Source organism: Microcaecilia unicolor, chromosome 6 (genome assembly GCF_901765095.1).
Source record: "Microcaecilia unicolor chromosome 6, aMicUni1.1, whole genome shotgun sequence".
NCBI lineage: Eukaryota > Metazoa > Chordata > Amphibia > Gymnophiona > Siphonopidae > Microcaecilia > Microcaecilia unicolor.
In genome coordinates this window covers 73,414,485-73,442,429 of record NC_044036.1, presented here as the reverse complement: position 1 = coordinate 73,442,429, position 27,945 = coordinate 73,414,485, and the positions used below count along the sequence as shown (strand labels likewise).

At 46.6% G+C, this 27,945-nt stretch overlaps 1 protein-coding gene across 6 annotated transcripts in view; it reads right to left on the bottom strand.

Annotated features, from left to right (window-relative positions):
- Positions 1-16,079: 16,079 nt before the first annotated feature.
- Positions 16,080-27,945, bottom strand: part of CCDC18 (coiled-coil domain containing 18) — a 251,047-nt gene continuing 239,181 nt past the window's right edge. For all 6 annotated transcript variants that reach the window (XM_030205711.1, XM_030205709.1, XM_030205710.1 and 3 more), the window contains one exon: positions 16,080-16,250. In XM_030205711.1, the coding sequence (XP_030061571.1) occupies positions 16,248-16,250 (3 nt within the window). In that variant the 3' untranslated portion in view covers positions 16,080-16,247. The remainder of the gene's footprint in view (positions 16,251-27,945) is intronic.

Sequence of the window (27,945 nt, the reverse complement as noted above, 5' to 3'; positions counted from 1 at the left end):
TTAGATTAAAGTTTTGGTGTCACCTCAGTAAGGCCAACACAGAATCCCTCCACTACAAAACACTATGCAGAAACTTCTGTAAAAAAACACATTCAGAACCTTACCATACCTTAACAGCACTAGCTCCCAAGACTCAAAAAGTGACAACCTTATGCATGAAAAGGCAGCACTGTAAATATTATATCATGCCATAAAACACCAATACCCTATCTACTGAAAAAAAACACAAAACAAACACGACTGCAACAAGATCTCTATACAGGCACTACATGCTAGAAGAGTACCATACCTTATTCCAGTGATTCCCAAACTGGGTTCGTTCTGCAGAACCCAAGGAATCCTCAAACTCTCTTCCTTAAGAAATTAGATTGTGTAATCTGTTTGTATGAATATATACATGTTTACTATCTGCTAACACATTTGCTTATTTCCGATCTGACGAAGAAGGGCAACCTTCGAAAGCTAATCAAGAAATGTATTAAGTTATGACCAATAAAAAAGGTATCATCTTATTTTCTTTTCCATGTTAAGTACATAAGTACATAAGTAGTGCCATACTGGGAAAGACCAAAGGTCCATCTAGCCCAGCATCCTGTCACCGACAGTGGCCAATCCAGGTCAAGGGCACCTGGCACGCTCCCCAAACGTAAAAACATTCCAGACAAGTTATACCTAAAAATGCGGAATTTTTCCAAGTCCATTTAATAGCGGTCTATGGACTTGTCCTTTAGGAATCTATCTAACCCCTTTTTAAACTCCGTCAAGCTAACCGCCCGTACCACGTTCTCCGGCAACGAATTCCAGAGTCTAATTACACGTTGGGTGAAGAAAAATTTTCTCCGATTCGTTTTAAATTTACCACACTGTAGCTTCAACTCATGCCCTCTAGTCCTAGTATTTTTGGATAGCGTGAACAGTCGCTTCACATCCACCCGATCCATTCCACTCATTATTTTATACACTTCTATCATATCTCCCCTCAGCCGTCTCTTCTCCAAGCTAAAAAGCCCTAGCCTTCTCAGCCTCTCTTCATAGGAAAGTCGTCCCATCCCCACTATCATTTTTGTCGCCCTTCGCTGTACCTTTTCCAATTCTACTATATCTTTTTTGAGATACGGAGACCAGTACTGAACACAATACTCCAGGTGCGGTCGCACCATGGAGCGATACAACGGCATTATAACATCCGCACACCTGGACTCCATACCCTTCCTAATAACACCCAACATTCTATTCGCTTTCCTAGCCGCAGCAGCACACTGAGCAGAAGGTTTCAGTGTATCATCGACGACGACACCCAGATCCCTTTCTTGATCCGTAACTCCTAACGCGGAACCTTGCAAGACGTAGCTATAATTTGGGTTCCTCTTACCCACATGCATCACTTTGCACTTGTCAACATTGAACTTCATCTGCCACTTGCACGCCCAATCTCCCAGTCTCGCAAGGTCCTCCTGTAATCGTTCACATTCCTCCTGCGACTTGACGACCCTGAATAATTTTGTGTCATCGGCGAATTTAATTACCTCACTAGTTATTCCCATCTCTAGGTCATTTATAAATACATTAAAAAGCAACGGACCCAGCACAGACCCCTGCGGGACCCCACTAACTACCCTCCTCCACTGAGAATACTGGCCAAGCAAACCTACTCTCTGCTTCCTATCTTTCAACCAGTTCTTAATCCATAATAATACCCTACCTCCGATTCCATGACTCTGCAATTTCTTCAGGAGTCTTTCGTGCGGCACTTTGTCAAACGCCTTCTGAAAATCCAGATATACAATATCAACCGGCTCCCCATTGTCCACATGTTTGCTTACCCCCTCAAAAAAATGCATTAGATTGGTGAGGCAAGACTTCCCTTCACTAAATCCGTGCTGACTTTGTCTCATCAGTCCATGTTTTTGTATATGCTCTGCAATTTTATTCTTAATAATAGCCTCCACCATCTTGCCCGGCACCGACGTCAGACTCACCGGTCTATAATTTCCCGGATCTCCTCTGGAACCCTTCTTAAAAATCGGAGTAACATTGGCTACCCTCCAGTCTTCCGGTACTACACTCGATTTTAGGGACAGATTGCATATTTCTAACAGTAGCTCCGCAAGTTCATTTTTTAGTTCTATTAATACTCTGGGATGAATACCATCAGGTCCCGGTGATTTACTACTCTTCAGCTTGCTGAACTGACCCATTACATCCTCCAAGGTTACAGAGAATTCGTTTAGTTTCTCCGACTCCCCCGCTTCAAATATTCTTTCCGGCACCGGTGTCCCCCCCCAAATCCTCCTCGGTGAAGACCGAAGCAAAGAATTCATTTAATTTCTCCGCTACGGCTTTGTCCTCCCTGATCGCCCCTTTAACACCATTTTCGTCCAGCGGCCCAACCGACTCTTTGGCCGGTTTCCTGCTTTTAATGTATCTAAAAAAATTTTTACTATGTATTTTTGCTTCCAACGCTAATTTCTTCTCAAAGTCCTTTTTTGCCCTCCTTATCTCCGCTTTGCATTTGGCTTGGCATTCCTTATGATCTATCCTGTTACTTTCAGTTGGTTCTCTTCTCCACTTTCTGAAGGATTGTTTTTTGGCTCTAATGACTTCCTTTATCTTACTGTTTAGCCACGCCGGCTGACGTTTAGTCTTTTTTCCCTTTTTTCTAATACGTGGAATATATTTGTCCTGAACCTCCAGGATGGTGTTTTTAAACAGCATCCACGCCTGACGCAAGTTTTTTACTCTGCGAGCTGCTCCTTTCAGTCTTTTTTTCACCATTTTTCTCATTTTGTCGTAATCACCTTTTCTATAGTTAAACGCTAGCGTACTTGATTTCCTAGTTTCACTTCCTTCAATGCCAATATCAAAACCGATCATATTATGATCACTGTTATCAAGCGGCCCTCGTACCGTTACCCCCTGCACTAGATCATGAGCACCACTAAGGACTAAGTCTAGTATTTTTCCTTCTCTTGTCGGCTCCTGAACTAGCTGTTCCATGAAGCTGTCCTTGATTTCATCAAGAAATCTTATGTCCCTTGCGTGTACAGATGTTACATTAACCCAGTCTATATGCGGGTAATTGAAATCCCCCATTATTATTGTGTTGCCCAGTTTGTTTGCGTCCCTGATTTCCTTTAACATTTCCGCATCCGTCTGTTCGTCCTGGCCAGGCGGACGGTAGTACACTCCTATCACTATCCTTTTCCCCTTTGCACATGGAATTTCAATCCACAGTGATTCCAAGGAGTGTTTTGTTTCCTGCAGAATTTTCAATCTATTTGATTCAAGGCTCTCGTTAATATACAATGCTACCCCTCCACCAATCCGATTCACCCTATCACTACGATATAATTTGTACCCCGGTATGACAGTGTCCCACTGGTTATCCTCCTTCCACCAGGTCTCAGAGATGCCTATTATATCTAATTTTTCATTTAGTGCAATATATTCTAACTCCCCCATCTTATTTCTTAGGCTCCTGGCATTCGCATATAGACATTTCAAACTATGTTTGTTGTTCCTAAGTACATCATGCTTAGTACTTGACAGTATTAATTGGCAATCTTTTGTCTGATTTTTATTGTTATTTAAGGATACCCGATCTACTACAATCTCTTTTGCAACCTCACTATCAGGATACTCTATCTTCCCTGTTATGGTGATATCTTTGAAAGATACCTTATCCCGAACCATGCTCTTTTGAGCGACTGTCGGCCTTCCCCCCATTTCTAGTTTAAAAGCTGCTCTATCTCCTTCTTAAACGCCGATGCCAGCAGCCTGGTCCCACTCTGGTTAAGATGGAGCCCATCCTTTCGGAATAGGCTCCCCCTTCCCCAGAATGTTGCCCAGTTCCTAACAAATCTAAAGCCCTCCTCCCTGCACCATCGTCTCATCCATGCATTGAGACTCTGGAGCTCTGCCTGTCTCTTGGGCCCTGCGCGTGGCACAGGTAGCATTTCAGAAAATGCTACCCTGGAGGATCTGGATTTCAGCTTTCTACCTAAGAGCCTAAATTTTGCTTCCAGAACCTCTCTCCCACATTTTCCTATGTCATTAGTACCCACATGTACCAAGACAGCCGTCTCCTCCCCAGCACTATATAAAATCCTATCTAGGTGACGCGTGAGGTCCGCCACCTTCGCACCAGGCAGGCAAGTCACCAGGCGATCCTCACGTCCACCAGCCACCCAGCTATCTATATGCCTAATGATCGAATCACCAAGTACAACAGCTGTCCTAACCTTTCCCTCCCGGGCAATATTTGGAGATATATCCTCGGTGCGAAAGGATAGTACATCCCCTGGTGGGCAGGTCCTGGCTACAGGAGTACTTCCTACTTCACCAGGGTGATGCTCTCCTTCTAGGAGACCTCCTTCCTCCAAGGTAGCACAGGGGCTACCTGACTGGAGGTGGGACTTCTCTACAACATCCCTGTAGGTCTCCTCTATGTACCTCTCTGTCTCCCTCAGCTCCATCAAGTCTGCTACTCTAGCCTCAAGAGAACGGACACGTTCTCTGAGAGCTAGGAGCTCTTTGCATCGGGCACACACATATGACACCTCACCAATTGGGAGATAATCATACATGTGACACTCAATGCAAAAGACTGGATAGCACCCCTCTCGCTGCTGGACTGCTGACTCCATCTTAGTGTTTTTTGAGTTTTTCCGTAATTTAAAACTTGCTAAAGTATTAAGGATATCAGCCTATCACTAACTTACAGTTCCTCCTTTAAACCCCAATCTTCAAGTTCCGAAAGCACAAGCAAAATTTGTTCACTTACCAGAGAAATATCCTCTTCTCCCAGAACTTATTAGAAGGAAAGCTGGGCACCTCTCAACCAAGAAAAGGCTTACCAGGGGTTAGGCCGAAGCCAGCATTCCTCCCCCTGAGGGTCACCTGATCTTGGCTAAGAAGTACCTGGTAGCTCTGGGTAGGTGGAGCGAAAGCCCTGGGTAACTGTGTTTGATTTCTATTGATATACATGTTTACATAAATCGAGGGTTCTTCGGTGTACCTTGACCTGTCCTCCAGTCTCACTCTCTTCCTCCCTTCTAACCCCCCCCCCCAGCTGGTCTAGCGCTACTTGTCAGTCCCTCTCTCCTTCCCCCCTCCTCTGGTAGAGCAGCACCTCCTTCATCCTTCTATCCCTGGATCCAGCACCTCCTTCATCTTTCTGTGCTTAGGTCCAGCACCTCCCTTTCCCTTTCCATCTTACAGGTCCAGCATCTGACCTCTTTCCTCCCACTTCCGGTTCCCGCATCTGTCCAATTTCTTTTCCTTTCCTTCCTCACCCCTTCCTGGTTCCAGCATCCCTCCCCTTTCTCTCCCACCTTTCCTGGTTCCAGTGTCTGTCCCCTTTCTCCTCCACCCTATCCCAGTCCATTTTCATGCAGCACCTGTCACCTTCCTTGCCCCCACCCACCATACAGCATCTCTCTCCCTCTTTGTCCCCTCCCCCCCATCCAGTACCGCTCAGAAGCCCTGCAGAGTACAGCAAAGATCAGCTGAGAGGAGCGCGTCTGTGTGGGGCGCGCACGCCGGAGTCAGAACAAAAGACAGCACTTCTGCTGGCAGGGGTTCGGGTGGAAGGGGCCCGGTGGCGGGTGGGACTGCGGTGCCGGGCCCCCTTGGAGGCCCGGGCCCCGGGAATTTTGGCCCCCCCTCTCGGTGGCCCTGTTGCTGAGTAGCAGGCAGCTTCAGCCAATCCCAGGGCCTTCCTTAAGCAAGGGCAGGATGCAGCTGAAGGAAGGCTTCCAGGATTGGCAGAAACAGTTACTGCTTAGCAGGCTGCTTCAGCCAATTCTGTGGCCTTCCTGCAGCAAGGACGGGACACAGCTGTAGGAAGGTCTTGGGGGACTGGCTAAGGCAACCTGTTATTGCTGAGTGTCAGCACTGTGCAGATTGTGGCAAAAAGAAGAGAAGAGGTACCAGATTGTGGGTGGCGGGGGAGGATGCCAATGTGTGAGGTCAGGCCCCTTAAGCATGTGAGCTAGAGAAGGGGCCTGATTGTGTGTGTCACACGCTAAATGCGTGTGACTTGGTATGTGTGGGAAGGTAGGAGGTGAGGTGAGGGGAAGAGAGCTGAGCTTCTGCTATCTTTGCAGCTCAAATGGAGCTGCTCGCTGCCACAGTGGAAGGTGTGAGGCGAGACATGGGGAAGAGAGCAAAGCCACTGCTGTTTTTGCAGCTTGAACAGAGCTACTTGCTGCCATGTTGGCAGGAGGAGGAGGAGCAAAGGGAAGAAAGCTGAGCCACTGCTGTTTTTGTAGTTGGAATGGAGCTGTTCCAGCCTTGTGGTGGTCTGGCAAAACACAGGTGTCAGGCCCGATTTTTCAGTCACCATGGTGACCTGGGGTTTGTCGAGCCCTGCCTTAACCGCTGCTTGAGACCGAGAGAGAAGAAAACTTAGTACTTCAAACCTTTTACTTGTAACGAGGTAAAATTATTTAAAACTGGTTCAGATAATACTTTGTTACAAGTAAAAGTGCTCATGTTTTTCATGTACTCGGTAACAAGTAAAAGTAATGAAATGTTTACTTAAGTACTGTAACGCATTACTTTTACTTCGTTACTCTACAACACTAGACAGTGGATTGTACATTTCACCTATTTGATAATAAAGACATTAAAAAAAAAAGTAGACTGGAAGTATATTGTTGCCCCTGAAGGAGGAAATACAGAACACCACTTTATAAAATGGAGGGGGATTACGCATGAACCATGACATTAACATCTTCTATAAACTTGTACTGCTATGAATCATTTATGACCCTTGAGATCAGAGCATGCAATGTTGTCGATAACTAGGGATTTGCATTCTGTGAAATGTGCTAGTAGCTGTAATACAGTTTTTTCACTTGCTGGTCCGCAGATCTGGAATACTTTACCTGGGACTTTAAGACTGTGTAACAGTATGGCATCTGTTTGTAAATTACTGAGAACACATTTGTTTGTACAGGCATGGGGGTTAACATGTAAATTCTGTAAATTGAGTTTATTTTATGCAACTTTTATTGTATATGTTTTATTGTAATCCACTTAGTTATAGGTGGAATATAAATATTTAAATAAATAAAGTATGTGAAGAATCAAAAAATCAGAGGATAATGCTGTGATTTCTGCAGAAGGTGATTTAGTAACTATTTTGGAATTAGAAGCTAAAATTAAGACTCCGAGGTCACAGTTTTCAGCAGGTATTATACTTTCTACCTGTACACAGATACTGTAGAGCACTGGTTAGTAAATGACCATTTTGTCTTGTTGTGCTAAGGGGTTAAGGGATTAGTTTATCATCCTCTCTTATGATAAGTCACATTATGTCCCTGTGAAACAGCACATCAACACCATTGCATGTGAAATAAAGACAGATCAGGACATCTAATTTTACTACGGAAGTGATATTTAAGCTTCATCTGTGACCCTGGAAGGCAATCCAGGAGCAACACTTTCATTCATTAAATGTTGATGGTTAAAGATTATGGGTCAATAGAGAATCCACAAAGCGTGGAGAACTCAAAGAAGACCCACGGATACTTTGTAAAACAAACAAAAAAGTGGGCACAAAACCAGGAGTCCCAGAGACTGGATCACAGTAAAGCTAAAACCAAATGTTATTAATTAGTACATTTGACTCGTATATTTGACTCGACACAACCGTTGTGTTTCGGCCAAAGGGCCTGCATCAGGAGTCTAAATACTAAGGTAGACAGCTAATGATGATCCAGAATAAGAAATACTGGCGAATAGTGTATAAATGGTCTTAAAAAAGACCTTTGTATTGAATTGTGGAACGGATCACTTGCGTGAAGAGTTCAGCAGTAAATTTGAAGAAAAGTCTTTAAAGATTATGGGTACCATCAAAGCATATAAAAATGATCACATTTCACAAGCCAGTTATGGACATTCAGGGTATCATGGGGGTTTACGCTTGTATGACACAGAGTAGGTGGTGTATTTTGTAATCTCTTTAGAAAACCAATACAGCTTTTGAAAAAGGTTTTAAGGTTATTAAATTATATGTGAAAAGTGCTACAAAAAATTGCCAAACACATCATAGGCCATGACAAAATGGCTGATTTAAATAAAATGAACAATATCATAGAGCAGGCAGGGTCAGGACTGGTGGCGATTAAAAGAGCTGTTAAAAAAAAGAAAACCAATCCTCAGGGGTTACTGCAAGGATCTCCCAAGCCTTTTAAAAGAACAAAGTCTGTGGGTAGCAGGTCCCAGAAGCTTAAGCCACATTTAAGAGGAGAAACACTCACTCCAAGAAGCAAGAAATCTAAAAACATCATTGCTTTTGTACACCACAGTTCTGAAGAATGTATTAAATCAAAACTGAATCTATTTGAATTAGCCCCCACTCAAACCAGCATTGATAAAACTATTTACATGAAAATGCTGCCATTACTAGCATTGTTGGAAACAGCTGCCTTGGGCTTTTACATCACTGGCCATGATGAAGACTATATTGATTTAAACAAGACTCTGCCATAATTGAACTATAAAATTATAAAAGAATATGGAGCAGATACTGATGTGAGGGCCAAAGTAGCATTGGTGAACTGTATCTACTATTTGCCTGCTGGATGTCATCCAGGGAGACCAGCTCGTTAGCCTGGACAAAAATTGCTATTCCTACAGAGCCTTCTTAGAGCTGCTCCTCAGGTATAATGAAGGACTATTCAAATCACAGTTTACAGTGGGCTGTTTTATGAAGACACAGCCAGACAACACAAAGTGAGAGAAATAGGATCTCACACTATTGGTTGTATTGAAGTGACTCATTTTACAGCCTCTAGCCACAAGGTAGGGCTGTTGGGACATTTACACAGTTGTTATTTTTATTTTTTCAACAAAACCTATAGATGATCAGGGTGGATTTAAAAGTAAACCTGACCTGTAACAAAGACACTTTCTGTTTAGTGAGTGGTGATGCTGATTTCAATACAAACTCCTAAAAGAGATGACGTTGAGTTGACCAAACCTGATCTGGGCAACTGGCGTTGCACTCCCTTGGCATTGATGAAAACGAAGATGAAGCCTTCCTCTTCTTCAGGCAGGAATTGTACAGTGACCTGGCCTGATGGCTTCTACTAAAGCTTGATGGCAAGGGTAATCAAGACACTCTGTGTGCCACTGCATCCCCAGCATCTGATGCAGCTCTGAGACCCATTTAGACTGATGCTTCCAATACCAATTTCAATGGACTGTCTTATCAGCACCAAAAAAGCTTTTCTTTCTGCTTTTCTCTCCCACAAATCCCTCTCTTTGACATCTGGGAACACACAATACGATGAGAGGGGTCATCGTTGGGTCCTAGGCATTGAAGGCACTAATTGGGATTGTCCATTATGGATATGGTCCTGTTGCACTGGGAATACCTTTTTTTAAAATGCCGAGAGTCTTTTTAGACATGTCATCCAGAAAAATAGCTGCAGTGAAATAAAATGACTTGGTGATGAAAAATACCCAGAAGGGAGCTCAAGGCCTAAAAGCAACCCATACTAAGCTAAAGATGAAAAGAAAGAAAGACAGACACCAGCAAAACTACCTGGGGATGAAAAAGAGACCACATGAATACAGCATACAATTTAAAATCTTGTATCTGATTTTTAAGGTGTTGACAAATCAGACATCTGATATTTTGGCTACTAAACTTTATATCTACCAAGTACCAACTAGAGGATCCTTGAGGTCCATTAACAAATCTTTATTGGAAGTACCAACATGCCACATTGTTGAACTGGAGGAGTTTCAAAGCGCCATCTTTTATATTGCTGGACCACAAGCCTAGAATAAGTTGTCTTTAAAACAGAGAGATCCAGGATTTGGAAGATTTTTAGTCTTAAAAAATATCTATTTATGCAGGAATGGAGAAGAGGAATATAAACAGTTCTTAATGGAAAGAGATATAAGGCTTAATGTATATTAAATAAAGGTGAGGTGAAAGAAAATAGGAAGGTTTGGTATAAGTACTTTATATGTTACAACAAATTTTATTTTGTTTATGTAATACATTGGGTTATTGTATATGTGAATGATGTAATGCACCTAGAACAAAGGTGATAGTGTGGAATATAAATTTTTAAATAAACATGACAGCTACAGGACTTACACAGCAAAAAAATAATCTGTTCATGTGAAAAAGAAATACTGAGGTGAGCCTGGCATGAATCACATCTGTTTGGCTCAGTGAAAAACAAAGGGGGAGGGAGGGGGGTCCTGTACAACAGTGGCAGCCAGGAACAGGCATGCATGCACGATGAGGCATTCTTAAAAGCTCCAGAAAGTGCTGCAGAAAATTTGCCACATGGGCTCCTTTGGATGATGTCGTCCATATGTGATACAGCTATCCTGCTTGTCCTTGGAGAATATAATTTGCATACATTTTAAAGCACAACCCCTTAGAAATATCAAAATCATAGAATGAGTGTAAACAGATGTTGAACAATATAACCGATAACACAGATCCCTGGGTTGGACTCTGGGGCTCATTTTCAAAGCACTTAGGGCCCTGTTTACTAAGGTGTGCTAGTGTTTTTATTGTGTGCTAAAAATTAGCGTGCATCAACGCTAGCGACACTCATAGGAATATATGGATGTCTTGTGTTAGCACATGCTAATTTTTAGCATGCACTAAAACTGCTAGTGCACTTATAGCACAACTTAGTGAACAGGGCCCTTAGACTTACAAAGTTCCATAGTAACCTATAAAACATTGTAAGTCTTAAGTGCTTTGAAAATAATCCTCTCTGTACAGAGATCTCAAAATCAACTTTAACAACATTAGTTCTGTCAAACAATAATGGAACCATTGGAGGGCCTTACCTCTTCTACCTACAGCTTCTAATTTGATTGGCAATGCTATTGAATGCCACTGAGAGATTTAAAAAAAATAAATGGCTATAGCTTTATTTGAATCTAAAGTTAACTAGTGGCCAAACATGCTGGCCTATAATGTCTCAGTACTATATGGGGTCCTAAACCTACATACGTTGATACTTATGTAAAACTAGTAAAACAGGCCCGTTTCGGACACAAATGAAACGGGCGCTAGCAAGGTTTTCCTCGGAGTGTGCTTGAGAGAGTATGTGTGAGATTGGCTGTGTGTGTGAGAGAGAGAGAGAGTGAATGTGCGAGTGTGTGTGTGTGACAGAGAGAGCGAGACTGTTGGGTGCGAGTGTCTCCCCTCTGTCCCCCCTCCAGCCACCCAGCGATTCTCCTCTCTCCCCTGCTCCCCCTCCAGCCACCCAGCGATTCTACTTTTTCCCTTGCCCCCTTCCAGCCACCCACCGATGCTCTTCTATCGCTTGCCCCCCCTCCAGCCACCCACCGAGTCTCCTCTGTCCCCTGCCTCCCAGCGAGTCTCGTCTGTTCCCTGCCCCCCCTCCAGCCACCCAGTGAATCTCCTCTCCCCTGCCCCCCCTCCAGCCACCCAGCGAATCTCCTCTCTCCCCTGCCCCCCTCCAGCCACCCAGTGATTCTCCTATCTCCCCTGCCCCCCTCCAGCCACCCAGTGATTCTCCTCCCTCCCCTACCCCCTCCAGCCACCCAGTGATTGTACTATCTCCCCTGCCCCCCCTCCACTTTAATCAGCATATATTAAATTCCCCCCATGTGCTACAGAAAAGCACCAAGCACATGCTATGCTACATAATAAAACACACCTCCAATGTTCTGAAGCCGAGAAAGTGAAGCCTTCAAGCCTTGAAGCATTTGTGCGCTCTGTAAGGCTCCATATCCTCAATTGACAACATGTAGTTCTGGAACGTTGCAGGAATGCTTCAAGGCTTGAAGGCTTCACTTTCTCGGCTTCAGAACGTTGTAGGTGTGTTTTATTATATAGGATGTTATCAATCACGTAATCCTACAAGTGCAAATAAATAGCGGATTCCAAAACATTGGCCAAAACTGGTAACAGAGATGGGACAAAAACATAAGAACAAAAGGATAGCCATACTGGGTCAGACCAATGGTCCATCTAGCCCAGTATCCTGTTTCCCTTGTTACCACCTTTGATTTAAAAAAATGGTTGAATGACAGATTGTTTTAACCAACTTGGTATTAATCCCTCTTCCAAAGAGGCATTTATTTAACACTGGCTCAGTCAAAGCATCCCTAATATTCTTCAGTTCCCAAATGGGGCATTAGAGGAGCTAGATACCCTTTGTAGCTCCCTGCTTCAAATCTACTATCTTAAAACTTGCCCAACCAGTCACCCTGCTGCTGCAGTTCAGGTACATGTTTGTTTCCTAACCTCACATTCTGATGTAACTGCTTATTCAGCAAATACATAGTGCAATCATCAGCAGATGGTTGATTGGCACACTTTCCATCGCTCGATGACCCATTAAATATCATACGGTTACATACAATTCTTTAGAATGACTAATTGCTGCATTTGTCTTTCCCATATAATAGCTCCCCTTTAGTATCATCAACCAGCTGCTGATATACAGTCGTGGCTTGTCTGAACCTCTCCTTATCCTCATCTAAGCAGGTTTTTCTTCATTTCCTAATGTTTGTACCTTCCCCTTTTAAGCAGGAGTGTCTTTATTGTACCATTGTGCTCTGAATTGTCTCCTAATCATTCATATAAATGTCTCCAAAACTATTCAGTTTCATCACTAGAAGGTGATATTTTATTGTGTAATGCTGCTTCTGGTGTTGCAGTGTGAACAGATGGCTCCAATACCCACTCTTATTTCTTTGCAAGACACGTGTTTTACAGATGAGAAGCATAACAAACTTAAGTGGGATTGGATGAGACCCAAAATTACTCAGAACCTGCATGACCCACTGTGCAAACTATGTGGTTGCACAGAGCAATGGCTCAAGAGGGAGGATAGCACTCAACTGACTTGCCCAGTGGAGTGAGCAGCAGCACAAGGTGAGTCTGACAGTTGCAACACCACCTACACCCCCAAGCAGTGGGCGATTTTGCATTGATTTTCCCAGCATCTGGACCCATTGATCTGCAGTGACAGCAAAAGCAACCAGAGCTTGTTACACCACTGTCACCAATCTGTCACCTGGTATGACAGCATGTTCTGAACTGCCCCTCTGCTAACCTCAAGGTGCAACAAGCTCCAGCTAGATACTGGGGAAATGGGCAGAACGGAAGAAAAAGAAGCTGTGATGAAAGAACAACTGGATGCAGGATCACCAGAGCCTGCAGAATTAACACCCTAACTCCAACTTCCCTTGAACTGAAGAACTGGTATGTAGCCCCAAAAGTGGATGGAGAGAGCATTCCAGGAACCCTAAAGTTACCAGATCAATGACCACTAGGAAGCAAAATGTAGTTTCGGTTGGTGATTCCCTTCTGAGAGGTTCAGAGGTGTCCATCTGCTGACCAGACATTATGCCCCAGGATATGTGCTGTCTGCCTGCCAAAATCCAAGATGCTACAGAGAGATTGCTGAGACTCTTCAAGCCTACTATTATCTGATGCTGTTTATCCCTGTTGGCATGAACAGTACTGCTAGATATTGCTCCAAACATATCAAAATGATTTTATGGCTCTGGGAGAGAGGATAAAGCAGATAGGTACACAGGTCATGTTCTTAGCGGTCCTTTCTGTTAAGGGTAAAGACTGAACTAGAAAAGCTCATATCCTGGAATAAATCAAGAGCATTTTGGTTTCCTGGATCATGGAATGATTTCTAAGAGCTGCTGAGCAGACATGGGTGTCCACATATCGAAGAAGGGATCAAGTGTCTTCTGCAACAGACTGGTTAACCTCCAGCTTTAAAATAGGATCACTGGGGATGGGTGAACAATGACACCAGGTGAGTAAAATATTAAATACCTCTCTATAGATACATAAGAAAAGGGCAACATCTGGATATCTGTGTATACTAATACCCATAGAAGGGAAATAAGATTCTGGATCTAGAGGCTGTGATGGAAGAGGCTGACTTAGGTTTAATGGTGGTGACAGAGATGCAATTCATGAAGAACTATGGCTGCAATATAGATATGCACACTTCAAAAATAATTTGCAAATGCTTTACATATAAAGCAGATTACAGGGGTTGCTGAACACAAAATATACTTAAAAATGTAAGGCCTCAAAGCTCACAGAGCAACTACTGGTATCCATACACAAAGGAACCAAAAATACTCAGTCAAGGAGACCCAAATTTATTATCCTCTGCCTTTTTTCAAAACTAGTCCGGAAAAAGAGAGCTATCAAAAAAAAAAAAAAACCCTCTCCCAAAAATGGGAGAAAAAGATCACTCCCCCCAAAAACAGACAATCAACCAAATCTGATTAATCCACATCAAACAAATACAAAAATATAAAAAAGTACCCACAGTTCCCCAAAATATAAATACCAATGTCTGTTTTTTGGGGGGGAGCAATCTTTTTTCCCCATTTTTGGGAAGTTTTTTCGATAGCTGTCTTTTTTTCTGGACTAGTTTTGAAAAAAAGTCAATGATAATACATTTGGGACTCTTTGACTATCTTTGGTTCCTTTGTGTATGGATACCTATAGTTGCTCTGTGAGCTTTGAGGCCTTAATTTTTTAATTATATTTTGTGTTTAGCAATCCCCGTAATCTGCCTGATATGTAAAGCATTTGCAAACTATTTTTGAGCGGTACATTATTGTAGTTTGCTACCCTTTTTGTGGGATATAGATATGCCATGCTATAATCTATTCAGGAAGGACAGGTTTAATATTAAAGTGACAGAATTGCAGGATTTAGGGATAAGGAAGAGGCACTGTGGGTTAATCTGGATATAGAGAATAGAACATCCGTTTACATTGGTACAATATGCAGACCTGCTTCAAAGGCAGTAGATGTGGATAGATTTAACTGAAGACATTTACAATATAGCTGTGAAAGGGGAAGTATTACTACTAAGTGATTGCAATATGTCAGATGTTGATTGGAGTCACTGCTGCGGTGTCAAGAAGTAGGGAGATTCTCAATGGCGTTCCTAGGGGGGGGGGCGGTGGGTGCGGTCCGCCCCAGGTGCACGCCGCTGGGGGGGTGCCACGCGCGCCTGTCCTTCGTTCGTTCCATGCTCCCTCTGCCCCGGAACAGGTTACTTCCTGTTCCGGGGCAGAGGGAGCATGGCACGAACGAAGGACAGGCGTGCGCAGCACCCCCCCAGCAGCGTGCACCCGGGGAGGTTCTTTCGCTGGAGGGGGCACTGCTTCCAGGGGGGGCGCTGCACCCAGGGGGCAGGGCACATCGGTGATCCACCCCGGATCTCAGCCCCCCTAGGAACGCCACTGGAGATTCTGGGTTCTCTACAGGGAGAACTGTTTCAGCACATGGTAATGAAACACATGCAGAATGGGACAATACTGGAAATAGTGCTTTTGAATGGGAGAGTGTTTGACAGTAACCTAACTATAGGTTTCTGAATGGGCCCACATATTTCCTCCCGCAACCCCACCACCAGCATTAAAAATACCTTGGCTGGGCTTTGGGTGCAACGTTTTTTTCTTCGCTTTCCTTGTAGATATGTTACACAACACCAGGGGAAGAATTTTTGTGTGTGTGTGTGATCCTTCTCATCTGGAAAGATACTTGTTGGATCAAGGTCAAGGGAATAGTTAAGATTTGGTTAAATCTCTAACGATTGGAAGTTTATTAATCTAAAATTCCTGTTTGAAAATTCTTGTTTATTCATTTTTTTGTGCTCTCATTCTTTCTCCAAGATATGGACTTGGGGCTTAATGGTGTTTTTTGAATTGCACAATGGATGACACCTCTGCATTTCCACTGGCAAGGTATTCCAAATTGAGGCGCCAGCAGATATCACCAGGCAGCTCAACTAGGTACTATTTGGTTTCATGAGGAAGATGATAGTATGTTTCAAAATGTTTACAACCAGAGGCAGCTTGAAAAACCAGTACGTAGAAAAATATAAGTTTTGGGTGGAAGTGTATATAACTCCTAATAGGGTATATGTGGGGAAATAAGGCCAAGAAAATCAGTATGATAAGAAAATATAAGAAACAGCAAGATACTTTCCAGAAAACATAAGATGTAGCATTTTATAAGAATGTGAAATCATACTTTTATTACATATAAAAATTTAAAAAATCACTATCATACAGATGTCACAGTAAAAATCATAACATTAATTTGATTTTAAATATCTATACAGCCAACAATATACAATATTTAAAGTTATGCCCTTGAACAATGTCTTGTTGCCAAGAATTCCATTTGAAGTCATTTGCTTGTTAAGTACTTGTATTCCACCCTTGCAAGAGCCTCACTGAAATATAAATTAAAAAAAAAACCAGGTTATAGCATTTACAAAACCAATTTTTCGTATTATGAATTACCATATCAAAATCTACAAAGCCAAACTGTCCCATGCAAGGTGCCCGAAATGACCAGATGATCACCGGAGGGAATCAGGGATGACCTCCGGTTACTCCCCCAGTGGTCACTAACCCCCTACCACTCTTCAAAAACATCTTTAAAAATATTTTGTGCCAACCTCAGATGTCATACTCAGGTCCATTGCAACGCATGAAGGTCCCTGGAGCAGTTTTAGTGGGTGAAGGCACTTCAGAGAGGCGGACCCTGGCCCATACCCCCCCCTACCTGTTACATTTGTGGAGGAAACAGTGAGCCTTCCAAAACCCACCACAAACCCACTGTACCCACATTTAGGTGCCCCCTTCACCCGTAAGGGCTATGGTAGTGGTGTACAGTTGGGGGTAGTGGGTTTTGGAGGGCTCAGCACACAAAGTAAGGGAGCTGTGTACATGGGAGCATTTTATGAAGTCCACTGCAGTGCCCTCTAGGGTGCCCGGTTGGTGTCCTGGCATGTCAGGGGGACCAGTGCATTACAAATGCTGGCTCCTCCCACGTCCAAATGGCTTGCATTTGGATGTTTTAGACATTGACTGTCGGGAGATTTTCAAAACCAAAGACGTCCATCTCTAGAGACATCCAAATCCAAGAATGTCCTTGGTATTTTCAAAACGAAAGATGGACATCCATCTTTTTCGAAAATACGCTTTTCCCCGCCTCCGGATTTGGACGTTTTACAAAGATGTCCCAATTCCAACTTGGACATTTCTTTCGAAAATGCCCCTCAATGTATACTTGCAGTATCCCATCCCTTTCAGTGAAAGTTACTCCCATTGGTTTTTATTGACCAGCTATTTTCAATAGCTAAAAATAATTTCAGTGACTACTTTACATTGTTACGTAAGTATTGCCATACTGGGAAAGACCAAAGGTCCTTCAAGCCCAGCATCCTGTTTCCAACAGTGGCCAATCCAGGTCACAAATACCTGGCAAGATCTCAAAAAACTACAAAACATTTTATACTGCTTATCCCAGAAATAGTGGATTTTCCCCAAGTCCAGTTAATAATGGTCTATGGAATTTTCCTTTAAGAAGCCTCCAAACCTTTTTAAAACTCTGCTAAGTTAACCGCCTTTACCACATTCTCCGGAAACAAATTCCAGAGTTTAATTACACGTTGAGTGAAGAAAACATTTCTCCGATTCGTTTTAAATTTACTACATTGTAGCTTCATCGCATGCCCCCTAGTCCTAGTATTTTTGGAAAGCGTAAACAGATGCTTCACATCTACCCATTCAACTCCAATCATTATTTTATAGACCTCTATCATATCTCCCCTCAGCCGCCTTTTCTCCAAGCTGAAGAGCCCTAGCCACTTTAGCCTTTCCTCATAGGGAAGTCATCCCATCCCCTTTATCATTTTCGTCACCCTTCTCTGCACCTTTTCTAATTCCACAATATCTTTTTTTGAGATACAGCAACCAGAATTGAACACAATATTTGAGGTGCGGTCACACCATGGAGTGATACAAGGGCATTATAACATCCTCATTTTTGTTTTCCATTCCTTTCCTAATAATACCTAACATTCTATTTGCTTTCTTAGCCACAGCAGCACACTGAGCAGAAGGTTTCAACGTATCATCAATGACGACACCTAGATCCCTTTCTTCGTGTGTGACTCCTAACGTAGAACCTTGCATGACGTAGCTATAATTCGGGTTCCTCTTTCCCATATGCATCACTTTGCATTTGCTCACATTAAACGTCATCTGCCATTTAGACGCCCAGTCAGTGAATGATACATACCTGTAACAGGTGTTCTCCGAGGACAGCAGGCTGATTGTTCTCACGACTGGGTGACGTCCGCGGCAGCCCCCACCAACCGGAAAAAAGCTTCGCGGGACGGTCGGCACGCAGGGCACGCCCACCGCGCATGCGCGGCCGTCTTCCCGCCCGTGCGCGACCGCTCCCGCCAGTTGAATGACTAGCAAAAGATGAAACACACAACTCCAAAGGGGAGGAGGGAGGGTAGGTGAGAACAATCAGCCTGCTGTCCTCGGAGAACACCTGCTACAGGTATGTATCATTCACTTTCTCCGAGGACAAGCAGGCTGCTTGTTCTCACGACTGGGGTATCCCTAGCTCTCAGGCTCACTCAAAACAAGAACCCAGGTCAATTGAACCTCGCAACGGCGAGGGTACAACAGAAATTGACCTACGAAGAACAACTAACTGAGAGTGCAGCCTGACCAGAATAAATTCGGGTCCTGGAGGGTGGAGTTGGATTTACACCCCAAACAGATTCTGCAGCACCGACTGCCCGAACCGACTGTCGCGTCGGGTATCCTGCTGGAGGCAGTAATGAGATGTGAATGTGTGGACAGATGACCACGTCGCAGCCTTGCAGATCTCTTCAATAGTGGCTGACTTCAAGTGGGCCACCGACGCTGCCATGGCTCTGACACTATGAGCCGTGACATGACCCTCAAGAGTCAGCCCAGCCTGGGCGTAAGTGAAGGAAATGCAATCTGCTAGCCAATTGGAGATGGTGCGTTTCCCGACAGCGACCCCTAGCCTGTTAGGGTCGAAAGAAATAAACAATTGGGCGGACTGTCTGTTGGGCTGTGTCCGCTCCAAGTAGAAGGCCAATGCTCTCTTGCAGTCCAATGTGTGCAACTGACGTTCAGCAGGGCGGGTATGCGGCCTGGGAAAGAATGTTGGCAAGACAATTGACTGGTTAAGATGGAACTCCGACACCACCTTCGGCAGGAACTTTGGGTGGGTACGGAGCACTACTCTGTTGTGATGAAATTTGGTATATGGAGCATGAGCTACTAGGGCTTGAAGCTCACTGACCCTACGAGCGGAAGTAACTGCCACCAAGAAAATGACCTTCCAGGTCAAGTACTTCAGATGGCAGGTATTCAGTGGCTCAAAAGGAGGTTTCATCAGCTGGGTGAGGACGACGTTGAGATCCCATGACACAGTAGGAGGCTTGATAGGGGGCTTTGACAAAAGCAAGCCTCTCATGAATCGAACGACTAAAGGCTCTCCAGAGATGGCTTTACCTTCCACACGATAATGGTAAGCACTAATCGCACTAAGGTGATTCCTTACTGAGTTGGTCTTGAGGCCAGACTCTGATAAGTGCAGAAGGTATTCAAGCAGGTTCTGTGCAGGGCAAGAACGAGGTTCTAGGGCCTTGCTCTCACACCACACGACAAACCTCCTCCACTTGAAAAAGTAACTCTTTTTAGTGGAATCCTTCCTAGAGGCAAGCAAGACCCGGGAGACACCCTCAGACAGACCCAACGCAGTGAAGTCTACGCCCTCAACATCCAGGCCGTGAGAGCCAGGGACTGAAGGTTGGGGTGCAGCAACGCTCCGTCGTTCTGCGAGATGAGAGTCGGAAAACACTCCAATCTCCACGGTTCCCCGGAGGACAACTCCAGAAGAAGAGGGAACCAGATCTGACGGGGCCAAAAGGGCGCTATCAGAATCATGGTGCCGCGGTCTTGCTTGAGCTTCAGTAAGGTCTTCCCCACCAAAGGTATGGGAGGATAAGCATACAGGAGGCCGGTCCCCCAATGGAGGAGAAAAGCGTCCGACGCTAGCCTGCCGTGTGCCTGAAGTCTGGAACAGAACAGAGGCAGCTTGTGGTTGGTCTGAGAGGCGAAAAGGTCCACCGAGGGGGTGCCCCACTCTCGGAAGATCTTGCGTACCACTCTGGCGTGGAGCGACCACTCGTGCGGTTGCATGACTCTGCTCAGTCTGTCGGCCAGACTGTTGTTTACGCCTGCCAGGTACGTGGCTTGGAGGAGCATGCCGAACCGACACGCCCAACGCCACATCCCGACGGCCTCCTGACACAGGGGGCGAGATCCGGTGCCCCCCTGCTTGTTGACGTAATACATTGCAACCTGATTGTCTGTCCGAATTTGGATAATTTGGCAGGACAGCCGATCTCTGAAAGCCTTCAGTGCGTTCCAGATCGCTCGGAGCTCCAGGAGGTTGATCTGCAGATCCTTTTCCTGGAGGGACCACAGACCCTGGGTGTGAAGCCCATCGACATGAGCTCCCCACCCCAGGCGAGATGCATCCGTCGTCAACACTTTCGTGGGCTGTGGAATTTGGAATGGACGTCCCAGGGTCAAACTGGTCCGGATGGTCCACCAGAGCAGTGAAGTGCGGCAACTGGTGGAGAGGCGGATGACATCTTCTAGATTCCCGGTGGCTTGGAACCACTGGGAAGCTAGGGTCCATTGAGCAGATCTCATGTGAAGACGAGCCATGGGAGTCACATGAACTGTGGAGGCCATATGACCCAGAAGTCTCAACATCTGCCGAGCTGTGATCTGCTGAGACGCTCTGGTCTGCGAAGCCAGGGCCAGGAGATTGGTGGCCCTCGCTTCGGGAAGGTAGGCCTGAGCCGTCTGGGTATTCAGCAGAGCTCCTATGAATTCCAGAGACTGGGTTGGCTGGAGATGGGACTTTGGGTAATTTATCACAAACCCCAGCAGCTCCAGAAGCTGAATAGTGCACTGCATGGACCGGAGGGCTCCTGCCTCCGAGGTGTTCTTGACCAGCCAATCGTCGAGATATGGGAACACGTGCACTCCCAGCTTGCGTAGGTAGGCCGCTACCACCACGAGGCACTTGGTAAACACTCGTGGGGCAGAGGCGAGCCCAAAGGGCAGCACACAATACTGAAAGTGCCGTGCGCCCAGGCGGAATCTGAGATACTGTCTGTGAGCTGGCAGTATCGGTATGTGAGTATATGCGTCCTTTAAATCCAGGGGACATAGCCAATCGTTTTTCTGAATCATTGGCAGAAGGGTGCCCAAGGAAAGCATCCTGAACTTTTCTTTGACCAGGAATTTGTTCAGGCCTCTCAGGTCTAGGATGGGACGCATCCCCCCTGTTTTCTTTTCCACAAGGAAGTACCTGGAATAGAATCCCTGCCCTTCCTGCCCGGGTGGTACGGGCTCGACCGCATTGGCGCTGAGAAGGGCGGAGAGTTCCTCTGCAAGTACCTGCTTGTGATGGGAGCTGAAAGACTGAGCTCCCGGAGGACAATTTGGAGGCAGGGAGGCCAAATTCAGGGCGTATCCGCACCGCACTATTTGGAGAACCCACTGGTCGGAGGTTATGAGAGGCCACCTTTGGTGAAAACATTTTAACCTCCCTCCGACCGGCAGATCGTCCGGTATGGACACTTGTAGGGCGGCTATGTTCCCGTGGATCCAGTCAAAAGCCCGTCCCCGGCTTTTGCTGTGGAGGCGCAGGGGGCTGCTTAGGCGCACGCTGTTGACGAGAACGAGCGCGCTGGGGCTGTCCCTGTGCCTGACGAGGCCTTCGGGCCGGCTGGTTGTACCTACGCTTCGCAAAAGAATAGGGTGCAGCCTGCCGGGCCCGGGAAAAACGTCCACCTGTGGAGGCGGATGCTGAAGGCGCCCGGTGGGAGAGCTTGTCGAGAGCGGTTGCCCGCTGATGCAGTTGGTCCACCATCTGCTCGACCTTCTCACCAAAAATGTTATCCCCCCGGCAAGGGACGTCGGCCAGTCTCTGCTGGGTGCGGTTGTCCAGGTCAGAGGCACGCAGCCATGAGAGCCTGCGCATCACTATACCTTGGGCCGCAGCACGAGATGCCACGTCACAGGTGTCATAGATACCCCTGGACAGGAACTTTCTGCACGCCTTCAGCTGCCTGACCACCTCCTGATAAGGCCTGGACTGCTCCGGCGGGAGCTTCTCGACCAGGTCCGCCAGTTGCTGCACATAGGTCCGCATGTGAATGCTCATATAGAGCAGGTATGATTGGATGCGGGTCACGAGCATGGAGGATTGGTAGGCCTTCCTCCCAAACGAGTCCAGAGTGCGAGACTCCCGCCCCGGGGGCGCCGAGGCGGTATCCCTCGAACTCCGTGCCCTCTTGAGAGCAGAATCCACGACCGCTGAGTCATGGGGCAATTGTGGCCGCATCAGCTCCGGGTCGGAGTGGATCCTGTACTGGGACTCTGCTTTCTTGGGAATGGTGGGGTTAGTTAATGGTCGCACCCAGTTCCGAAGCAGCGTCTCCTTAAGGACATTGTGCAGCGGCACCGTGGAGGACTCTCTAGGTGGTGATGGATAGTCGAGGACCTCGAGCATCTCGGCCCTCGGCTCTTCCACAGAGACCACGGGGAAGGGAATGCTAATAGACATATCCCGCACAAAGGAGAGACTCTCGGGAGGTGAGAGTTTCCTCTCCGGTGAAGGCGTGGGGTCCGAGGGAAGGCCCGTAGACTCCTCTGAGGAGAAATATCTAGGGTCCTCCTCTTCCCCCCACGAGTCCTCATCCTCGGTGTCGGACATAAGCTCATGTAGCTGAGTCCTGAACCGGGCCCGGCTCGACGTCGAGGCACCAAGGTCTCGGTGTCGTCGAGCGGTGGACTCCCGCGCCGGCGGGGACGGAGCTCCCTCCATCGACGGGGACTCCACCTGCGTGGCAGTCGAGACCGGCACCGCAAGCGGCGGCGGTGTTGACGGCCCCGGCGCCGGGCTAGAGCTCGCCGGCGCCACAGTCATCGGCGCCGAGGGCGCAAGCACCCCCGGCGCCGGCACAGCCTGGCGCATCAGCCCTTCCAGGATCCCCGGAAGGATGGCACTGAGGCACTCGTCCAGGCCCGCTGCCGGGAAAGGCGGTGGGGCCGGTAGGGGTGTCGGCGCCAGAAGCTGCTGGGGGCCAGGAGACGGCACCGAGGTGCCGGAACCCCGACGCGTCGGTACCTCCACAACCGACGGAGACCTCTCCTCTCGACGATGACGCTTCGGCGTCGCCTCCTCTCCGATATCCGGATGCACCGAGGGCGACCGGTGACGACGCTTCTTATCTTTCTTACGATGCCCGTCACCGGCGCCGGAAGGCATGGAGGAGGAGGAGGTCGATCCCCCTCGGTCTCGAGGTACCGGGTCAGACAGGGTTCGGTCCCGTGGCCCACGAGCTGAGGGAGTGACCGGGGCCGACTGCCCACGCGGCCTCTCACCCCCACTCTCACCGGAGGACCGGCGGGCCGACGGGACCTGTTCTCCTGGGGTCGCTGCCATCGGTGCCGATGTCTCGGGCATCGATACCGGTACCGAAGGGCCGGGCGTCGATACCGATGCCTTCGAGGTCGACGTCGAGGGGCCGGCGCAAGTTCCAAAAAGACGGTCCCGCAGAACTTGCCTCGCAACCTGAGTCCGTTTCCGGAGACCGAGACACAGAGAACACGACTTGAAATTGTGCTCCGGCCCGAGGCACTGGAGGCACCAAGCGTGGGTGTCGGTCTGCGAGATCGGCCGGCCGCAGCGACCACACTTTTTAAATCCACTCGGGACCTTCGAGGACATCGACGGAAAAATCGCGTCGGCGAAGTCAAAGTCGTCAATGGTGGCTGAAATCACACCACGAAAAGGAAAACGACCGTGCGGCCACTAGGCCGCAATGCAGCGTCCCCGCTGGAAGCGAGGGAAAAAAGGGAGCGCGTGCTCCACACGCGCAGGGTTTCTTTTTTTTTTTTTTTTTTCAAAAAGAAACCGGACGGTAACTAAACCTAAATAAACAAAGAAAAAGCACGATCGGCGTAAACGCGATCGAAAATCCGGCGGCTGAATCAGAGAGAGCGGCGGGGCACGACTCTCTCCAGACGCGGAAAAAAAAGGAACTGGCGGGAGCGGTCGCGCACGGGCGGGAAGACGGCCGCGCATGCGCGGTGGGCGTGCCCTGCGTGCCGACCGTCCCGCGAAGCATTTTTCCGGTTGGTGGGGGCTGCCGCGGACGTCACCCAGTCGTGAGAACAAGCAGCCTGCTTGTCCTCGGAGAATCCCAGTAACGTAAGGTCCTCTTGTAATTTTTCACATTCCTCCCTCGATTTAACCACTTTGAATAACTTTATGTCATCAGCAAATTTAATTACCTCACTAGTTACTCCCAACTCTAGGTCATTTATAAATATGTTAAAAAGCAGTGGTCCCAGCACAGACCCCTGGGGAACCCTACTAACTACCCTTCTCCATTGAGAATACTGACCATTTAACCCTACTGTCTGTTTTCTATCTTTTAACCAGTTTTTAAACCACAATAGAACAGTAACTCCTATCCCATGACTCTCCAATTTCCTCTGGACTCTTTCATGAGGTACTTTGTCAAATGTATTCTGGAAATCCAGATACACAATATCAACCGGCTCACCTTTATCCACATGTTTGTTGACCCCTTCAAAGAAACGTAGTAGATTGGTGAGGCAAGATTTCCCTTCACTAAATCCATGTTGACTTTGTCTCATTAATCCATGCTTTTGAATATGCTCTGTAATTTTGTTCTTAATAATAGTCTCTACCATTTTGCCCGGCACCAACGTCAGACTCACCGGTCTATAATTTCCCGGATCTCCTCTGGAACCTTTTTATAAAAATCGGTGTTACATTGGCCACCCTCCAATCTTCTGGTACTACGCTCGATTTTAAGGATAAATTACATATTACTAACAATAGCTCTGCAAGCTCATTTTTCAGTTCTATCAGTACTCTGGGATGAATACCATCCGGTCCAGGAGATTTGCTACTCTTCAGTTTGTAGAACTGCCCCATTACATCCTCCAGGTTTACAGAGAATTCATTAAGTTTCTCCAACTCATCAGCTTTGAATACCATTTCTGGCACCAGTATCCCACCCAAATCTTCCTTAGTGAAGACCAAAGCAAAGAATTCATTTAATCTCTCCGCTACGGCTTTGTCTTCCCTGATCGCCCCTTTTACTCCTTGGTCATCTAGCGGTCCAACCGATTCTTTTGCCGGCTTCTTGCATTTAATATACCTAAAAAAATGTTTACTATGTGTTTTTGGATCCAACGCAATCTTTTTTTTCGAAGTCCCTCTTAGCCTTCCTTATCAGTGCTTTGCATTTGACTTGACATTCCTTATTCTGTTTCTTATTATTTTCAGTTGGTTTCTTCTTCCATTTTCTGAAGGATTTTCTTTTAGCTCTAATAGCTTCCTTCACCTCACTTTTTAACCACGCTGGCTGTCATTTGGTCTTCCATCCACCTTTTTTAATACCAGGGGCGTAGCTACGGGTGGGCCTGGATGGGCCCAGGCCCACCCAGTTTAGCCTCAGGCCCGCCCCACCCAGAAGCACAGTCTGTCAGCAACCAGACCCCGACAACAGCTTGCCACCGCCGATCGCGATTCCGTCTACCCCTCTCTTCCTCCCTCCCTCTGGCGCTGCAGTCTTTAATCTATCTAGGATCCTGGCAGCATTAGCGATGTATCCACGAAGGCAGCGTGGATACATGCTGCGTGCCTGGATCCCAGGTAGATTACTGTCTGCAGGCAGCGCCAGAGGGAGGAAGAGAGGGGTAGACAGAATCGTGCGATCCTGGACCTCGCGGGCAGGCAGGCGGGGTGCAACTTGATCTGGGAGAAGGGCACAGCAGAGGGAGGGGTGGTGAGCAGAGTGAGGGAAGGAGCAGGAGATGGATGGGACTAGGAGGGGTTGTGAGCAGAGGGAAGGAGCAGGAAATGGATGGGAGGGCAGAGCCCAGGGAGAGAGGAGAAATTGCTGGACATGGAGGGAAGGGCAGGGGAGAGAGGAAAATTGCTGGGTATGAATGAATGGAGGGGGACAGGGGAGAGAAGAGAATTGCTGGGTATGGATGGATAGAAGGGGGCAGAGGAGAGAAGAGAAGAGAATTGCTGGGTATGGATGGATGGAGGGGAGAGGAGAGTTGCTGGACATGGGTGGATGGAGGGGAGGGAAGAGGAAGGTTGCTGGACATGGGTGGATGAAGGGGAGGGAAGAGGAGAGAGGAAGGTTGCTGGACATGGATGCAGGGAAGGGCAGGAGACTCAGTTGCTGGACATGGATGGAGGAGAGCGAAGGGAGAGAGAAGAAATGCTGGACATGGATAGAGGGGATGGAAGAGTGAGGAAGGAGATGAGATGAGGGAAAATGAAGAGAGGAGAAAAACTGCACATGGATGAAGAAAATAGGCAGAAGCTGGATCCACTGGACAGTCAAGTCTGCGGAGGACCCAGCTTTTACTTACGGATATAGAGCAAGAAATTAAGAAGAAAGGCGGAAAGTAAAGAAATAAATGGAAAGGAAGCCCTGGAAATGGAGTTAAGAGGACAGGTAGCAGCAGAATCAGATACTGGGCCAGCATGATCAGAAAAACAAAGTCACCAAACAACAAAGGTAGAAAAAAATCATTTTATTTTCATTATAGTGTTTGGAATATGTCCACTTTGAGAATCAGGTGCTCAACGTTAAAAGTTTATATTTATTTACTTATTTATGGCATTTTATCCCACATTAAACATGAATTAGATTGGAACCTGGGATCATTTAATGTTTTTTTTCCTGGAGAGAGTAATGCATTGCCTCCCCCCCCCCCCCCCCCCCAGGCTCTCTCCCTGGCTATAGCCAGCTCTGCAATTTTGAGGGGAGGTGGACGTGGGGGGGGGGGGGGGGCAGACGTGGACCGGGGACAGAGCCTGTTGTTAAACATTTACCAGCACACCACTGTTTAGTGCCCACCCATCCAATCTGTTGGCCCACCCAAAAATTGACTTCTGGCTACGCCACTGTTTAATACGCGGAATATATTTGGCCTGGGCTTGCAGGATGGAGTTTTTGAACAGCATCCACGCCTGATGTAAATTTTTGACCCTCGCACCTGCTCCTCTTTTTTTTCACCGTTCTCATTTTATCATAGTCTCCTTTTTTAAAGTTAACACTAACGTGTTTGATTTCCTATGTATACTTACTTTAAAGCTAATATCAAATCCAATCATATTATGATCACTGTTATCAAGTGGCCCCAGCACCACTACCTCCTGCACCAGATCATGCGCTCCACTAAGGACTAGGTCCAGAATTTTCCTTCTCTCATCGGCTCCAGTACCAGCTGCTCCATAAAGCTGTCCTTGATTTCATCAAGGAAATTTACCTCCCTAGCATGCCCTGATGTTACATTTACCCAGTCAATATAGGGGTAATTGAAATCACCAATTGTTATTGTGTTGCCCAGTTTGTTTGCGTCCCTAATTTCCTTTTAACATTTCTGCATTGTTAGAAATAGCTCTATTCAATTATACACATTTTTAAATAAAATCTGGCTCTGCAGTTTCCTCTTGCATCTTTGTAGTTCCAGACCAATTGGAAAGAGACAGATATAGCCTGTTTATTGCAATGACAGTCCTAAACCAGGGTCCATGCGCCAAAGCTCCATCTGGAGGTGTGCAATCATGGGCCCTCAACCCTACCACTAGGAGTCGCTCTTAAGCAATGACCATGAATCATCCCCTTCTCCAGTTTGGGGAACAGAAGGCCCAACATAGGGACTGGACTGAATCAAGGGCCTTCAGTTAGGCAGTGCACAGCTTCTAAAGCATAATGTTGGCAGTAACAATGTTAGCACTGTAAGTCCAATAAATAAAGCCGTAATAGTTTCCCAGCTTTAAATTATATGTCCCATATGCATAGATTAAGTGCCAAGTTCTAGTAGCCGTATAGTTCCTACATTTCAGTTTTCTACACTTACCAAAGTAAGAAACCAGCTCTGGTTGTACCTGTTTCTGTCATTCTGACTTTACATCAAAACAATTAATGTTTTTAACTTGCT